The sequence below is a fragment of the Corylus avellana genome, chromosome ca4 (assembly GCF_901000735.1).
Source record: "Corylus avellana chromosome ca4, CavTom2PMs-1.0".
Classification (NCBI taxonomy): domain Eukaryota; kingdom Viridiplantae; phylum Streptophyta; class Magnoliopsida; order Fagales; family Betulaceae; genus Corylus; species Corylus avellana.
In genome coordinates this window covers 1010341-1027255 of record NC_081544.1, presented here as the reverse complement: position 1 = coordinate 1027255, position 16915 = coordinate 1010341, and the positions used below count along the sequence as shown (strand labels likewise).

The following is a 16915-nucleotide window of genomic DNA, read 5'->3' as shown; positions in this document are numbered from 1 at the left end:
TCAACCTCTCATTTGACTAGGGAAAAACATCGAAGCTCGGAAAATAAAATTTTAGAATTTAATTATTAAGTTCGTTTACTAAAGCTTGCATTTTTAGCACTGCAAATTTTTTAGAGGAACGATGTGCAAACAGTATTAAAGTCATACCATTATCAAAGCTTTTGCACTTTTGTAATAATGCCACCATCATCACTGTTGTCAACAAGCTTTTGCACTGCAACATCACCATTGCCACAACCAAAGTCTTGCACATTTTTTTTTGGGCCTTATTAAAATATTTTTTTGGGCCTTAATAAAATCAGGGGCCCTTGGTGACGGCCTAAGTCGCCTAACCTTTGAGCCGGCACTGCAACATCACCATTGCCACAATCAAAGTCTTGCAACTCATAGGAACTCAATTATAAGACATTTGGAAGGTGTCCCAAGCTTCAAATCCCAGGTTTGCTTCGGTGCCTTGGTGGGTGCCATGGTATGCCAAAACAAGTCGACACCGTGTCAACGTTTTTTTTGCCCGTGCCAATCGCCGAAAGTGTGTTTCTAATTTCATTTTAAGACATTTAACAAAATATTTTAGAACAACATATTTTCATTCCCTTTATTTTTGTTAAATCACCATTTATTTCAAAAGCGTAAATTGATAGGATGAGGTAAATTTAATCACTTAATCAATACTTTAACACTTCCCTTTCACGTGTGAGCTCAAATTCTCTTTTAATAGCTGAGACCCAACACATGAAATTTTTAATTGAAATTGAAGTAAATTGACAGAGACATGGTTCGAACTCAGGACTTTTGGCCCTAATACCATGCTAAATTATTATTTCATCTCCTATATAAATTATGAATTCACCTTATTTCGTCAGCTAAATGCACCATGGGAGATTTGTTATAAAAAATGTTGTTCGAGCTTAGCCTTACTCAAGCAATTACTAGTGACGTAGGATAAATTTGGGGAACAATTGTCAAAATTGCCGTGTCCTTATTGGATAATATCGTATTGGGTATCGGTGCTTCATAGCAAGAAAGTAATTAAATTTGTGGCATAACCATTTCGTACTGAACATGGAGTCATCTAAAATTGTTCATAATGCTGCCATTATTGTGTTGACTGTTGAAATATTTTAAATTCCCTGAAAATAGTTGAAGGCTTGTAAAAGCTTGGCTAGTGAGTAGTGGCAGTACTGAGTTACATTAAACTTCATAAATCAGGATAGTTTGTTCATCAATTGTAAATCTGTCATGGCTATCTGATTGACTTTTGCAGAATTTCAGCGTTCAATATGACAACGACTTCACTTGAAGGATTGATTACATGATCCTTCTTTTCCTATTTAGCTCCTGTGAGCTTTCCGGATCATTACTTTTTGCATTTGAGATGACATCTAATTCATGTTTTGCAGGAGAAGGAAGTGAAAAACAAATCACTTTGGAGCCTGATGAAGAAGTGGTGTTTGACATGACGCTTTATTACATGCCTGCTAGCCAAACCTTGAACTTATCAGGGACTGGTATCAGGTCTTTGCCAAAGTCCATTTTCGAATTGGTCGGCCTCAAAAGGCTGATTTTAAGAAACTCTCGTGATTTCGTGAAGTTGCCGCCCGAAGTTGGAGAACTCGAACAACTTGAAGTTCTTGATCTTGAAGGGACCAGGATTAGGGATTTACCTGAGAATTTAAGGTGCCCCATGCTCTTAGAACTGTACCTTCACAAAAACATTGAATTGAGAAGGATCCCTCCCTCATTTTTTGATTCCATGCCTGCTCTCCAAATCCTAAACTTATCCTATACAAAGATCAAGTCTTTGCCAAAGTCCATTGGCAAATTGGTTAGCCTCAAAAGACTGGATTTAAGTGACTGTATAGATTTTGTGGAGTTGCCACCCGAAGTTGGAGAACTCGAACAACTTGAAGTTCTTGATCTTGAAGGGACCGGGATTAGGGATTTACCTGAGAATTTAAGGTGCCCCATGCTCTTAGAACTGTACCTTCACAAAAACATTGAATTGAGAAGGATCCCTCCCTCATTTTTTGATTCCATGCCTGCTCTCCAAATCCTAAACTTATCCTATACAAAGATCAAGTCTTTGCCAAAGTCCATTGGCAAATTGGTTAGCCTCAAAAGACTGGATTTAAGTGACTGTATAGATTTTGTGGAGTTGCCACCCGAAGTTGGAGAACTCGAACAACTTGAAGTTCTTGATCTTGAAGGGACCGGGATTAGGGATTTACCTGAGAATTTAAGGTGCCCCATGCTCTTAGAACTGTACCTTCACAAAAACATTGAATTGAGAAGGATCCCTCCCTCATTTTTTGATTCCATGCCTGCTCTCCAAATCCTAAACTTATCCTATACAAAGATCAAGTCTTTGCCAAAGTCCATTGGCAAATTGGTTAGCCTCAAAAGACTGGATTTAAGTTTCTGTTTCAATTTCGTGGAGTTGCCACCCGAAGTTGGAGAACTCGAACAACTTGAAGTTCTTCATCTTGAAGAGACCGGGATTAGGGATTTACCTGAGAATTTAAGGTGCCCCATGCTCTTAGAACTGTACCTTCACTATAACAACAATTTGAGAACGATCCCTCCCTCATTTTTTGATTACATGCCTGCTCTCCAAATCCTAAACTTATCCCACACAAATATCAGGTCTTTGCCAAAGTCCATCGTCAAATTGGTTAGCCTCAAAACGCTGATTTTAAGGGCCTGTAAAGATTTCGTGGAGTTGCAGCCCGAAGGTGGAGAACTCGAACAACTTGAAGTTCTTGATCTTGCAGGGACCAAGATTAGGGATTTACCTGAGAATCTAAGGTGCCCCATGCTCTTAGAACTGTACCTTCACAATAACTACACGTTGAGAACGATCCCTCCCTCATTTTTCAATTACATGCCTGCTCTCCAAACTTTGAACTTATCCAAGACCCGTATTAGGTCTTTGCCAGAGTCCATTGTTAGATTGGTCAGCCTCAAAAGACTGAGTTTAAGTTACCTGTTGTCGTTGTCCAAAGTTGAAGAACTCAAACAACTTGAAGTTCTTGATCTTGAAGGGATACAGATTATGGATTTACATGAGCGTGTTATTGATCTTGAAGGGAAAGATATTATGCATTTACCTGAGAAAAGTCACTACATGCTCTTAGCACTGTTCATTCACAATAACGACAAACTGAAAACGATCCCTACCTCATTTTTCAATTGTATGCCTTTTCTCCAAGTCCTCAACTTATCCAGGACCGGTATCAGGTCTTTGCCGGAGTCAATTTTCAAATTGGACTGCCTCAAAATACTGAATTTAAGTTATTGTCATCGTTTCTTGGGGTTGTCGCCCGAAGTTGGAAAACTCAAACGGCTTGAAGTTCTTGATCTTGAAGGAACAGAAATTATGGATTTACCTAAGGAGATTAAGGAGTTAAATAATCTCACTTGCTTGAATTTGTCATTTTATGGATATATGGGTGATGGTAGCAGTGTCATGGAATCAGATGCAGTGTTTCCTCGTGGCGTAATTAAGGCACTGTATAAATTAAAGGAGTTGATGATCAGTGTGAATCCAGATGATAAATGGTGGAATGAATGTGTGGAAGATATTGTTACCGAAGTAGGTAAATTGATGTGGTTGGAGACTCTTGTTTTCTATTTTCCAAGGGTGAAACTTGTGAGCCACGTTCTACGGAATAAGCGATCGTGGTGGTCTGTACAGTCACATTTTAGATTTATTGTTGGCCACCATGTCAAGCGCATTATGTCTCGACGCCCTCACGGTGTTGAATTGGAGTTGGAACGATGGGAGAGATGTTTGGAATACATAAATGGTGATCAGGCTATCCCCGAAGAGATTAAGACGCTACTCCAATATTCAACAGCATTTTTCTTGGAACGGCATGCAACTGTTAAGAAGTTATCAGATTTTGGGATTGAAAATATGAAGCAACTAAAATGCTGTGTTGTGGGGGAATGTAACGAGGTTGAAGTTATTATAGATAAAGTAGAGGCAAGCAGTGGAATTGTTCTTGGATCACTTGAATACCTCTGTGTATATTATATGAAGAATCTAAGGAGCATATGGGAGGGACCAGTACAAAGAAAGTGTTTATCTCTTCTGAAGTTCTTGACATTGCGCACATGTCCCGAATTGACCACTATTTTTACAACAGGTTTACTTGATAACCTCTGTAATTTAGAAGACCTTACAATTGATGACTGCCCCTCCCTCAAAACTTTAGTAAGTTGTGAAGTTTCTGCTGAGCATAAAGCCTCTCCCTTTCTCCCAAATTTGAAGAGGATGTCGCTTCATTACATGCCTGGATTAGTTAGCATCTCTAGTGGTCTACACATTGCACCAAGATTAGAATTTCTGAGTTTCTATGACTGTCCAAATCTCAAGAACCTGTTGATTGAGGAAGTATCTAGTAAAGATTTGAAGAAGATTGAAGGTGAGAGGAGTTGGTGGGAAGCATTGGAGTGGAGCACCGATCGTCCGGCTTATTTGGATGACATTTTTGTTCCAATCAACATAGAGGATTGCTGAGTGCTTGAGATTTTCCCCTAATGGTAATTATTCTCTGCATTGCCCTATTCTTGTACCAACTATGCATTGAGACCCTCTCGCCCAAAGCATACTCTTTCATGATATGGAATTGGATCTGTAGGAAAAGAGTTTGACATTGTTTTCCTATACTTCTACCTATATCTTTTTTTCTTTTCTTTTTTTCCTTTTTTTTTTTTTTTTTTTTTTTCATTCAATATGGGAAGGGGGAAAAGGGTACTACCACTATCTTATTTGAGAAATTTTTTTATGGTTGAGATTTCCAATTGTCGCAGACTTGGACTAAGCAAGAAAAATGGATGTAGCAAGAAAAATGATGCGTTGATGCGCAATTGCTTTCGCGCAGCTTAATTCCTTGCTTGTTCTAATGCACGAGGCACGGGAATTGATGTGTATTCGAATCATAGGAGCTAGTAATTGACGATGTGCTCATATTGGTGTTATATCTGATTTTGTGCAGATTATTAAGAAATTGAAGGAAAGACTACAAGCTTTTAAGAAGGAAATTGCTGAAGAGAACAACCTTGTGCAAAGTTAATGGGAAAGTGAGAGACAGCATCTTCATGGTCAAACTGAAGTTTGACATGTTTACCAAATTCCAGAAGAATTAAGGTTTCAAGAAACATGATTGCTGCTACCACGTATTGAAGACTTGTTGCAATTTAGTTGATATTTTGTTGAACATGATGTTTTCTTAATGCTTATTCATTCAGTCGAATTTATAGGAATTATTATTTATCCATTAGATGCATAATATGGAATGTTTCTTGAAGATCTGAAATTTGAGATCTTTGTTAGTTTGAAAATTGAAATTTACTGGATGAGAGAACTGCTTCTATGAAACTCACTTTTAGGTTTTCTTTGAAGAAAATTTCTTGCTGTCTTGGGCTCCTCCACTTTGACCATGGAAATTGTAGAATTAATGCATCATTTACGTTTTTTTTATTATTATTAATATTTAGTAATTTTATAATTTGCATGACATAATTGTAATTTCAGAATGAGTGATGGTATGAAGTATCCACTTTATTACGTGGTTACAGATGACTCGGCGACCGACTGACTTGGCAGAAACTCTGTTAATAATTTGAACAAAATAGTTGATGGATTGATTAATTTTTTAAGTGATGAAAATTGAGGAAGTGATTCTTTTTTTTTTTCGTCTTATGGAAAACCTAGGGACCATTTTTTTCCCCTTAAATATACTAGTTATAATATATATATCACAAGTTCACAAAACAAAATCGGCATCATACCTATGAGAGTGTAATTGGAAAATAAAAGGCCAATTTGCACGCACAAGTGCTTTAATGTTCAATTAAACAACAATTTTATGTGCTTCGATTACAAAACATGCTAAATTCAGAAGAAAAGAAAAGAAAAAAAAAAAAAAAATTGCACTTCATCCACCCCGAGTTTAATTACATTTATTTTTTGTTCATGGGTTGAATGTAGTCAAACTATAATGTGATTATCATGTTTTTTTTTTTTTTTTTTTTTTTTGATATCCGGATCTACAAATACAAATTTTAAGAATTTGGATTGGGTTTTTTTTCTTTTTTTTTTTTAAAAAAAAATCTGATTTCAAGTCATAAAGTACAACATTTTAAACAAGTTAATCGTTCAAAATAAACCTAAACTCCGAGTAGATGAAGTGTAATTTATTTATTTTTGATAAGTGTATTTAACCCAAAAAGAAAAAGAGTAGCAATTTATCTCATCTATTTTACACCAATTGCCGAGGTGTGTTTTGATTTTTCATGGTAGCTACACTTTAGGAAGAAAAACAAAAAAACAAAACAAAAGAATGCTATTTAAAGCATGCCACACCGGCTGATGTGAAATGAGTGTGATAAATAGATATGAAAAATAATATTTTTCAAAGAAAAGAGTAAAAGACTTAAAAGAGTAGGTTTGGCTATTTAAAAAGTGAAGTAAGTTATGCAAGACTAGCTACTTTCTTAACTAGAATCAGGAAATTTACAAAATTAATCATCAAAGATTTAAGACAAGCATGATCACTAATGATCCAAGATTGGGGCAACAATCATAAATACTGGTAAGTTAAGATTTCAAACACTCAAAATCCTGCAATTACAAATATTATACAATCACATAGATCAAGATAAAAGGCATTTTAGACTCTGCATCATATGTTGTCTTTAAAAAGAAAAGAACACAGGGGTCTTAAATCTTACAAACTGGAAATTAATGAAGCAAACGTTCTTGCCACCAGCTTACACAAATGAAGGGCTGTCGAGAAGGATGAAAGCCAAAACCACTAGTTGAAGCTGCACATAGATCGTAGTCTTTCTTCAATGGCTTCTTCTTTCCATTCCAATGCATCCCACCATGATTGTTGGACTTCAATACATTCCAAATTGATTGCATTCTTATTGTTGAAGGGCAATTTTTTCAATAACTGACACATAGATATCTCAATCTTCTTCAAAGATGACCACTTTATTGAGTCATTAATCCAAATGCTTCTTACTTTTGGAAGATCAAGAAGTACTAGTGTCTTCAAACTTGGAAGCACATCAGGTTCCAACCCCCTGTTTTCAGACTCCATAATTATCTCTTCGATTTCAGGACACTCATCAACTTTTAAGTTTTGAAGTTCAGAGAGTTGAGCAATCATGCCGTTGGAGAAGATCATCTTTAAACTCAGACATTTGCATAAAGTCAGAGTTTTTAGTCGAGCTAGGCTTCCAGCATGAACAGGTCCTTCCCAAATGCTTGCTAATTTTGGGACATTATTTATGTACATCACTTCTAAGCATTCCAATGCACTTTCTTGTGAACTATTGAAGTGTAAACTATCACCATCAACAATAGTTTCAATTTCATTGCATCCTTCAATCAAGCAACCCCGCATCCTGTTGATACTCTTGATATCAAAATCTGATAGTTTTGAAGCTCCCTTGTGGCTGATCAATTCAAATGCATCAGATTCTGCAAGAACCTCTGAAATTGCAGGATGTACACCTTCACCATTTACAAACTTCAAACACCTCCTGATTTGATATTCAAAATAGTCAAGAATTTGATATTTGGTTGAGTCATGGTGACCAACAGAAAATTGGAATGTGAAGTAGAGATCCTTCCATGAAGGACTCGTTGAGATGAAAAACTCAAGACAGTCCATGCTAGGAAAACAAATCGAAAGTGAAGTCAAATGTGTCAAGGTAGCCACCTCCTCAATAATGGCTTTTACAACCTCCTCCCACCTTTGATTATTTGGATCTACATCAATTCTTAGTTCTTCCAATAAAGAAAGTTTTGACAAAACATTTCTACGAAGCTCCACACCCCTTGACTGTCCCATGCCAAAATTTGACAATGACATACGTAAACACTTCAACTGAGTCAAACATCCAATTTGAATTGGCAAATAATTAATCCCAGTATTTCGAATGTCAAGTACCTCAAGATGCATAAGCTCTTTAATATTAAATGGGAGTTTCATCAAATTGACACAAGCATTTAGATAGAGCGCTCTGAGACACATGAAGCAAGATATAGATGATGGCAATGACGCAATTCCAGTGCCCTGCAAGTCTAAGACTCGTAGATTTTGCATGAGTCCAAAGAATGATTCAGGAATTAATGTTAAATCCCGATTTCTCTGTAGTAACAATGTTGAAAGATTCTTGCAATTTGGCATTTCTGGTAAAAGGCACAATTCATTATCCATCAAAGAGATTCGATTTGCATGTTGCCATTCTACCTCATTGGGGGGTTGTTGCTGCTCCTGAGGGGTTCTGACCAAAACTTTAAAATTATTGCTTCCAGAAGAAATTTGAAGGGCCATATTCCGCAGCACTTTGTTCATCCTTACATAATTCATCCTGTCACTCCTCTCTAGCAAAGACACGTTGATAAGGTCATGCAGTATTGTATGCCCTTTTTCACGTGCAACTCTAAACTTATTTGCATCATGAATAAAACCTTCAGCTCTCCAACATTCCAACAAATAATCTATATATATTTCAAAGTCTTCAGGATATAGTGCACTGTACAGAAAGCAAAACTTTCTATCATCACAATTTAAATCTTCATAACAAAACTTTAAGAATTCAATTGACTCATCCATGCCTTGGACTTCAATACTGGGCCATCTCCGCAAACTCCTAAGTCCATCACTCCACAGCTCAAAGTTATCCTTCTTTCTGAAAGCTCTCGCTACCCTGTCTATCAAGAGGGGCAAACCAGCACATTCACTAGCAACTAACTTGGCTATTGGTTCAATACCTGGAAGATTCATATTTCGACCCACTTTTTCTTTGAACATTTTATATGCCTCATCTTCAGACAAACATTTCAACTTAATTTGCTCATCAGTTTCCATATCAAAGCAAATGTCACGATATCTAGTCGCCAATACCACTTTGCTATCCTTTTCATTGTCAGGGATTCCTATCACATGTAGATCAAGAATGTCCCAAACTTCATCCAAAAGAAGGAGATACCTTTTGCATTCCAACTCCTTAGATATTCGCCAAGCAATTTCGTCAGGGCTAGTGATGCCTTCCACATTCAATTTTAGCCTTTGTGTAATAGCATCTTGCAACATTTTTATGCTCCAATTCTTTGATACCTTTACACAAATGACAATATCAAACATTTTAGCAATATCTATATTATCATTCAAGCTCTTCATTATGTTTGGTTTCCTGATTCCAGGCATTCCCCCAAGTCCAATCCTTTTTATATTCCTATCTCTTAGAAGATCCAATATTTCTTTGATAGCCCAGTGAAGTGATGACTTGTCTTCTGTTTTGGGTGCATGCATAGTTCTCACAGGCTCTGGCAATTTCTCAACTAGTACTCCTGTCTCAAAGTTTCCCTCTAACCAAAGATTGTGTAGTTCTTCGCACTTCTTTGCCATGCTTTTGCTAAGTTTTGAACACGAACGCCGACCTAATATTTTATTTCCTTTCCTGATTTCTTTCTTGTACTTGGATTCTAGTTCTCGCACCTCTTCTTTGATCTTTATGACCCTAGAAATCCAATATTTGCATTTTTTAGTGACCTCCTTTGTCTTGTGTTTGTTTGCTTCAGCCAATATATCATCCCTCCTAGCACACAACATGTCTGTTTCCTTTATTAACCTGTTATAGTTGCTTTCCAGATTATTCGCATAATTAATTTGGCTACTTATGCAATTTACAAGCTCTCTACCATCTTTATACAACTCAACTGCTGCTGCAGCAGCTGCTGCCTCCAACGTATCTGAGTTACAGCAAGAAAGAATTAAAAACATTGACAAAAAACCAAAAGAAAATGAAAATGAAGAATGAGTTCACAATTTAGAACATTGACAAAGAATCAAAAGAAAAAGAAAATGAAGAATGAGTTCACAATTTATACCAGTAAAGATTAATTTAGGCAACAACACCAACGAGGGTACAGTTAGCCAAAAGATGTCAACTATTTTCCAGAGTAATATTAGCAGATGAAATCACATAGCTAATGGTTTTCACAATATGAGAAAAGGACTTTAGGCATGACCTCAGTTTTTTAATCGATGAAGATCTATTCACTCATTGCTTTGATAGTCTTCAAAGAGTCACTTAAACTTCTTTAACCTTGATGTAATGCAACCTTCTTAGAACCTTGGTAAGGATGCATTGAATGATTATGCATGAATTATGCTTGTGACCTAAAAATCTTGGGTTCATAAATCCTTACTACCAACCATTCAGCCTTATAATATCCTCTTAAAGGGCATCTAGGGATTATATGTGCCAGCTTGTGTAGGGTAGTGACTTTGGAACTTGCTTCACTTACTGTCTAGATTTGCTGCTCTCAAGGTTTCACCCCTTTTCTCCCATTGGAATTCAACGATGCTTGGGCTAAATCCTTCCAATACTAAGACTACCACATATCCAAAAATCATTGCTTCCTTTTCGTTTATCCTTAAAATATTATTTTATAAACGCCACCCACTAGACTAGTAGGACGAAAATATTTAATATCCACATCACCAGCTTTCTTTGGGATAAGAGAAATGAAAGTAGTGTCAAAGCTCTTCTCAAAACTCCCTAGATCGTGAAACTCCATGAGAACTGCCATAATATCCTCTTTAAGGACCTCCCGACATGTCTGAAAAAAGCCCAAAGAAGACCCATCAAAACCTGAAACCTTATCACCATTTAGTGTCTTGACCGCCTCAAAAACCTTACTATCCAAACTCTCTTTCCAACCAAGAACCCTCCTCGTCACCAATGGAATGGAAAGAAAGACCATCCAGCTTTGGCCTCCAACTATATTATTCTGAGTACAGTTGCATATAAAACAGCACAATGTGCTCCCTTATTTATGTAGGATCTGAAGATAAAGAGCCATTCATAATGATCGAATCCATAGTGTTATTTCTCTCCCTCTGTATTTTATCTCCCTCTCTCAACCAATGAGCCTTAGATTTCTTCCTCCAGTTCACTTCTTCATAAAGAAGCAATCTCTCCAGATCCCTAGCAAAGTTCTCATTTTTCACCCTTTTCCTCCTCAATTAATGTTCTCCCTTATGCAATGACATCAAGTTCTCAAATACCATCCATTAAATCCTTTTTCCGCTTCCCTGCATTGCCAAATATATTTTCATTCTAAGCTTTCAAAGCCTTCAACTAACTAGACAAAACAAAACTAGGGGAACCCTGAAAGTGATGAGACTTCCACCATACTTTCACTTTATCCATGAAGCCCTCAAACATCAGCCAAATATTTTCAAACTTGAAATACCGAGTTCTCCTACTCGAAACCCCTCAATCCAGCATCAATAGAAAATGATCTAACATCTGAAAATTGTTCTTCCCAATCATGAGAAAGCAAAAATCTATCTATTCTTCACTAACATTGATCATCACAATTATAAGACAATGTGAATTTGCCGCCCACAAGAGGGATGTCCATAATCCCCTATTCAAATATGAAATCTAAAAAACTCCAATAGTTAGGGACACAAAGCAATCTCCTATCATTATTAATTAGCTCTATACACCCCCAACAAATTCCCACTCAAAATTATCAATGATGCACCGAAAAAAAACACGCAATAGAAATCTCCCCTCACAATACTCTAACTTATCCTCCACCCTCCTATCCCACATTAACAAAATACCTCCGGAAGCCCCTCTCGACCCTAGAAAACAACGATCCATGTGTAGACACCCCACAAGCTCCTTACCACTTCCCTAGTAACAAACTTCAATTTGGTTTCTTGTAAGCATACAATATCAGCCTTCCAATCTCTAAGAAGTCATTTAATCCTCATCCTTTTATCCTTCTCATTCAACTCTTTCACATTCCCAAATAGTATCTTAGGCTTTGTTAAAGTATCGATTAAGTTATTAAATTGCCCTCCTCCTATTCGCTTAAGATTTTAGGATAACAGGTAATTTAACATGGTAATAGAGCCAAAGGTCTTGAGTTCGAACATTGACTCAGTCAATTCACCCCATTTAAATTAAATATTCCACGTGTTGAGCCTCACCTATTAAAAGGGAATTTGAGCTCACACGGAAGGGGGAGTGTTAAAATAGTGATTAAGTTATTAAATTTACCTCTTCCTATCAGCTTAAGCTTTTGAGATAACGGGTAATTTAACATGCTTCATTTAACATACAAAAGTCCCTCCCTTTTCCTTTATATCCCTATTATTTTGTGACTTGATTCTCCATCTGTAATAACTCTATTTATAGGTCTCTTGCAACTCTTGTATGCGAGATGTAGGAGAGAGATAACTTTATTTTTATACATGTCATTTTGAGGGTAACGAAACATTATTTCTTTAGTAGAGTATTTGTTCTATTATAAAGTGTAGATCTATTGAACCTGCACCACATACATTTGGTGATATCTATTTTTAGCATTTATCAATATTACTATCATAAACTTTATTCATACTATGTATTCATCTAAATATATTAAGATAAGAAGCAAAATTCGTATTCTTTACTGTGAGCATGCTTTGTTATTTTGAATGGAAATCCCAAATCTCTATTACAAAGGCCAAGAGGCTTTACCAAAAAAAAAAAAAATAGACTCGATATTGGATCGCTCAAAATGGTCAGATCAGGGCTATATGAATGGATAAGAAGACTAACCTTTAATAGATCAACGAAATCACCGATTCACCAACACGGAGACGGCCGGTGATCAGGAGTCAGGACCTCTATGCACTGTAAAAGATATGGAGCTTCCGGCTCCCACGACCTGGCAGTTGACTCAAGAAGAAACAAAGATTACCAATTTTACCCTTTTCTTGAATAGATGGAGAGCGGCAGCACCTTTTCCGGAATCGATCCAGAAAACAGTGTTGTTTCATTAGAGTTGAGATTTTGGCAGCATGGGTCATCCAGAGTCTGCCAAAGTCTGATGTGGACAATTTTTTTTTTTTTAAATAAAGTTCTTCTTTTTTTAAAATATAGTCAAAATAATTATAAAAAAAAAAAGTGCAAATTTTTATTTTAATTATTCATTTTTTCATATATTCTCTATTTTATTATTTATTTTTAAAAAATATTATTTTATATAGGAAAGAGTGTAAAAGAAAGAGAATAAGAGACAAAAAAATAATAAACAAAGTTTATAGTGTAAATAGTAAATAGGTTTACACTATATGAAAAGAAAATTAAATTGCCTTGAAAATGAAAAAACACATATAATAGTCAGATTTAACTATTATTAAAGATCTAGCTATTCTTTTGAAAATGCTTTAAGAAACACCTATATATAGTAAGATATGTTATACATTATTTTTTTAATTTTTTTTTTTATAAATTCAACGATACCATTTGTTATACTAATGACTGCTTTAGAGCTTACAAGCTAGCTTCATGTGGCCGCTTCTTTTGTTGGCTACTGTGGAGGCGCTATGGTCCGAGGGGAGGGGGTTGAATGAGTTCTTCAAATCTTCTACGATAAGTAGCACAACTTTTTCTCACGTAGAGGTGTTCGAATAGCTACAACTATTCATGTACAAGAGGGCGATTATTAACCGCTAATAACCAAATCAACCACTAACCGGATAACCGAATAATTGGAATTAATTGCAACTTGATAATTAGATAACCGTCTAGATTAGTTACTTATAGTGCTTTATGAATAAAATTTCGCATTTTTTTAAATAAAATTTATTTCAACATTGTCATTACAATATATATATTTATGCTCCTCCCATGAAATGTAAAACATGTAATTTTTATAGATTAGTTTGTAGAAACTTCTTTAAACCCAATTTAAAAGGAAATTATGTCTGATGGGTTAATGAGGGTTTAACTGTTTAGATGGGGTATAGACAAATCTAATGGTGCAATATGGGAGAACATGTTCAAGTGAGTAATTGAGGTAATTGATGAAGGTGAATGGAAAAAATTAAGGGTCACGATTAATCTAGGAAATCGAACGGATAAAATTAAAAGATGCGTATTTAAAGATATTTGCGTGGATTAGGATCGTCTCAATTTCAATTAGACAAAAATGTGTAAAATTTAAGAACAAAATTGTTCTATTTTTTTAAAATTAGAACAACTTTGTCCCATCTTTTTGCCTAATCTGTTTCGGGGATAAGGAGTGGACGACTTGGATTTAATTGGCGGAATTGAAACTTACCATTCATGCAGGAGACAATTTGTGTGAGTTGGACCAACTCATGATCAACGGCATACTAGTAAAAAGGAAGAAGCCAAATGCGAACTAAAGAAATTGCCTTTAAAAAAAAGAGATGACGATCTAGAAGTGCACAACTAACATATCTTAGACAAATACTTTATTGCATTTAGCGTTAATTTTGCATATATACATTTTTTATTAAGTTGACATGCTCCATTCATTCTTAATTAAAAAGAAAAATTAATGATGAATGGAACATGCAAACTCAACAAAAATATACAGACGTTTGAATTTTTTTTTTTTTTTTTTAAAAATCTCCTTAAAATAATAATAATAAATAAAACATTTCTCATACACAAACAACACCAAAAAGATGAAAAGAAAAAGGAGGAGCGCAACCGACATATCCTCAAATCAAGGCCAATTAAAAAGACGAAAAAGAAGAGAAAGAGGAGACATCACCATGTTGATGTGGATTTCAAAGGAAAGGGTTGGTACAATATAGGAGGACAAAATGGTTTTTCAGTTGTTTTAATTATATTTTACCCTCTTGTTTTGCCTAATCCTTTTTTGGGGATGCATTCCACGTACACCTATCAGCTTGATATACGTGGAATATAATTATTTATTATATTTTTTAAACTAGTCCTTTTTTCTTTTTCTGATCAAACACAATTATGAAACGCGCCAAGAATCATGTGGGATGGATGGTTCACATCTAAAATCATTCCTGTAGTTTTTAGGTTTTTTCTCCTGCAATTTCGGATTAATATGGTTTGCACCATCAAAATCATTTCCAACAATGGTTTGGTTTTTTTGTTATTTCTCTGAGTTGAGTACCCACTTTCTTGCATTTGTCCAGAAAAAATAAAAAAGATAAAGATAAAGATAAAGTTTTGGAGGGATATTTGCCGACTGCAGAATTTGTGGTGCACTTTTTCTTTGCCTTTTTATAAAAAGGAATGAGATTCCTCTCCATTTCCATGACAATGGTTCTGAACCGGCTAGTACAAGGGTAAAATAGTCTTTTCCAATTTTTAAGATTATTTTAGCTTCTTGTTTTGCTCTATTTTATCCTTCCTTTGAAAAGGAGAAGATCATTTTGGTACGATACAGTAATAAGAAATGAATATTATGTGAGTGCAGAGTGGAAGATTGCCTTGCCCCTTGCGAACTGCGAGCAAAAAAGGAAAAAGTTGTTGTTGTTTCTTGAGCGGAAGGGAAAAAGGATGGCAACGGTTGTTGGATCCGAGAGAAAAGAAGAGAAAGGAACGGAAGCGTACTCAACGGCATCGCTCCCTCTGGGTTTCCAGTTTAACCCCACGGACGAGCAACTTGTATTCCACTACCTGAGATTGAAGAACGAGGGCCGTGAGTCCGAGGTCCAGATAATTGGCGAAGTAGACTTTTACGACCATGAGCCCTGGGATTTGCCTGGTACTTTTTCTCTTCGATATCTTAATTTAAACAAGTTAATTTCCTTTTTGTTAATTTTGCTGGGGGCCGGGCATTGATACATGCTTGTGTTATGTTCTTGCTAAATTTAGATTTGTCGGTCATTAAGTCGGACCAACGGGAGTGGTTCTTCTTCTGCCGCTGCCGGCGTGACGCCAAGGTACCCTCACGTCGAAATAGGGCCACCCCCGCGGGCTACTGGAAGTCCACCGGTAAGGACCACTCCATCCAGTCCAGCAGGTCGTCCTGTGATGGCTTGATTGGTACGAAGAAGACCTTGGTTTTCTACAAGGGCCGTGCTCCCAAAGGCACGCGCACCGACTGGGTCATGCACGAGTATAGTGCCAGTGCCACCATTAATTATAAGGAGGATCTTGCTGAAGGGACCAGCCCTCACCAGGTACGTACGAGTCTTCTTTCACCTCTCAACTTGTTTTATATACTCGGACTTTCATTTTGAATATTACTATTTTTTGCGCTCTAGTCCATACTTCCAGTAAAATGTTTATTTTCTGGGTACCAAATTTTAAAATGAAGTTACTAGAAACTATAATTTTGAGTAGCAATTAACCGTTCCATTATCATGAGCACCAATGACTGCTTTGAAAAATAAAAAAATAAAAAACCAAAGACTTCAAGCTTCTTGCGGCCACTTATTTTATTGGAAAAAAAAAAGGAAAGTAAAATTAGTCCATGTGATTTAGTTAATTTGCAATTAGCTTCTTCTAGTATTAAAATGAACTCAGATATCCATAAGGCGGTATGTCAAAAAAACAATTTACTCCCAACAGTCAAATTTAGTTCACTGACTTAACCAAATTCCGTTAATGTGACATTTACTTAAATAATACATGTGTCACAATCTTATTAGCTCTAGCGTATCACAATATTAGAATTTGTTAAGTCAATAGATGGAATTTGATTTAGGTGTTAAATTATTATTATTATTTGGCATATATGAGAGATTTCTGAGTTTATTTTGATATCATAAAGAGTTAATTGCAAATTAGGTAAATCATAAAAACTGACTTTGCATTTTTTTTTTAATTTTTAATTTTTTATCTTATTTCTAGCTAGAAGTAACATATGGCATCTCTCTCATCGGCGCGTTTCAACGCCTCTCGTCAGTTGAATTTCTTCTCTATTCTACGCCTCTTGTCAGTTGGATTTCTTCTCTGCTCTATGCTTCTCGTCAGTTAGATTTCTTCTTTGTTCTGGCTTCTTTGTTATTAATTTATTGGTTTTGGTCTTTTGTATGACTTTTATGAGTTGGTTTTAGGTAGAAGCTAGGCAGAACTAGCATTT

The 16915-nt window shown here is 35.9% G+C and overlaps 3 protein-coding genes across 3 annotated transcripts in view; 2 read left to right on the top strand and 1 right to left on the bottom strand.

Moving 5' to 3' along the window:
- Positions 1-1400: 1400 nt before the first annotated feature.
- Positions 1401-5360, top strand: LOC132180005 (disease resistance protein RPV1-like; the record flags this gene model as incomplete). The annotated part of the gene is given in 2 exon segments (XM_059592842.1): positions 1401-4545; positions 5001-5360. A coding segment is annotated over 1 exon segment (3122 nt), but the record flags the coding sequence as incomplete, so codon positions are not given.
- Positions 5361-6562: 1202 nt separating this feature from the next.
- Positions 6563-9166, bottom strand: LOC132177851 (disease resistance protein RPS2-like). The gene has a single exon (XM_059590324.1). The coding sequence runs from the start codon at positions 9114-9116 to the stop codon at positions 6822-6824; it is 2295 nt and encodes a 764-aa protein (XP_059446307.1). The 5' UTR covers positions 9117-9166; the 3' UTR covers positions 6563-6821.
- Positions 9167-15284: 6118 nt separating this feature from the next.
- The window catches only part of LOC132177175 (uncharacterized), a gene marked incomplete at its 3' end in the record, with an annotated part of 6336 nt that continues 4705 nt past the window's right edge, over positions 15285-16915 (top strand). Inside the window, 3 exon segments of the mRNA XM_059589418.1 lie at positions 15285-15592; positions 15703-16010; positions 16684-16827. Coding sequence (XP_059445401.1) covers positions 15385-15592; positions 15703-16010; positions 16684-16827 — 660 coding nt within the window.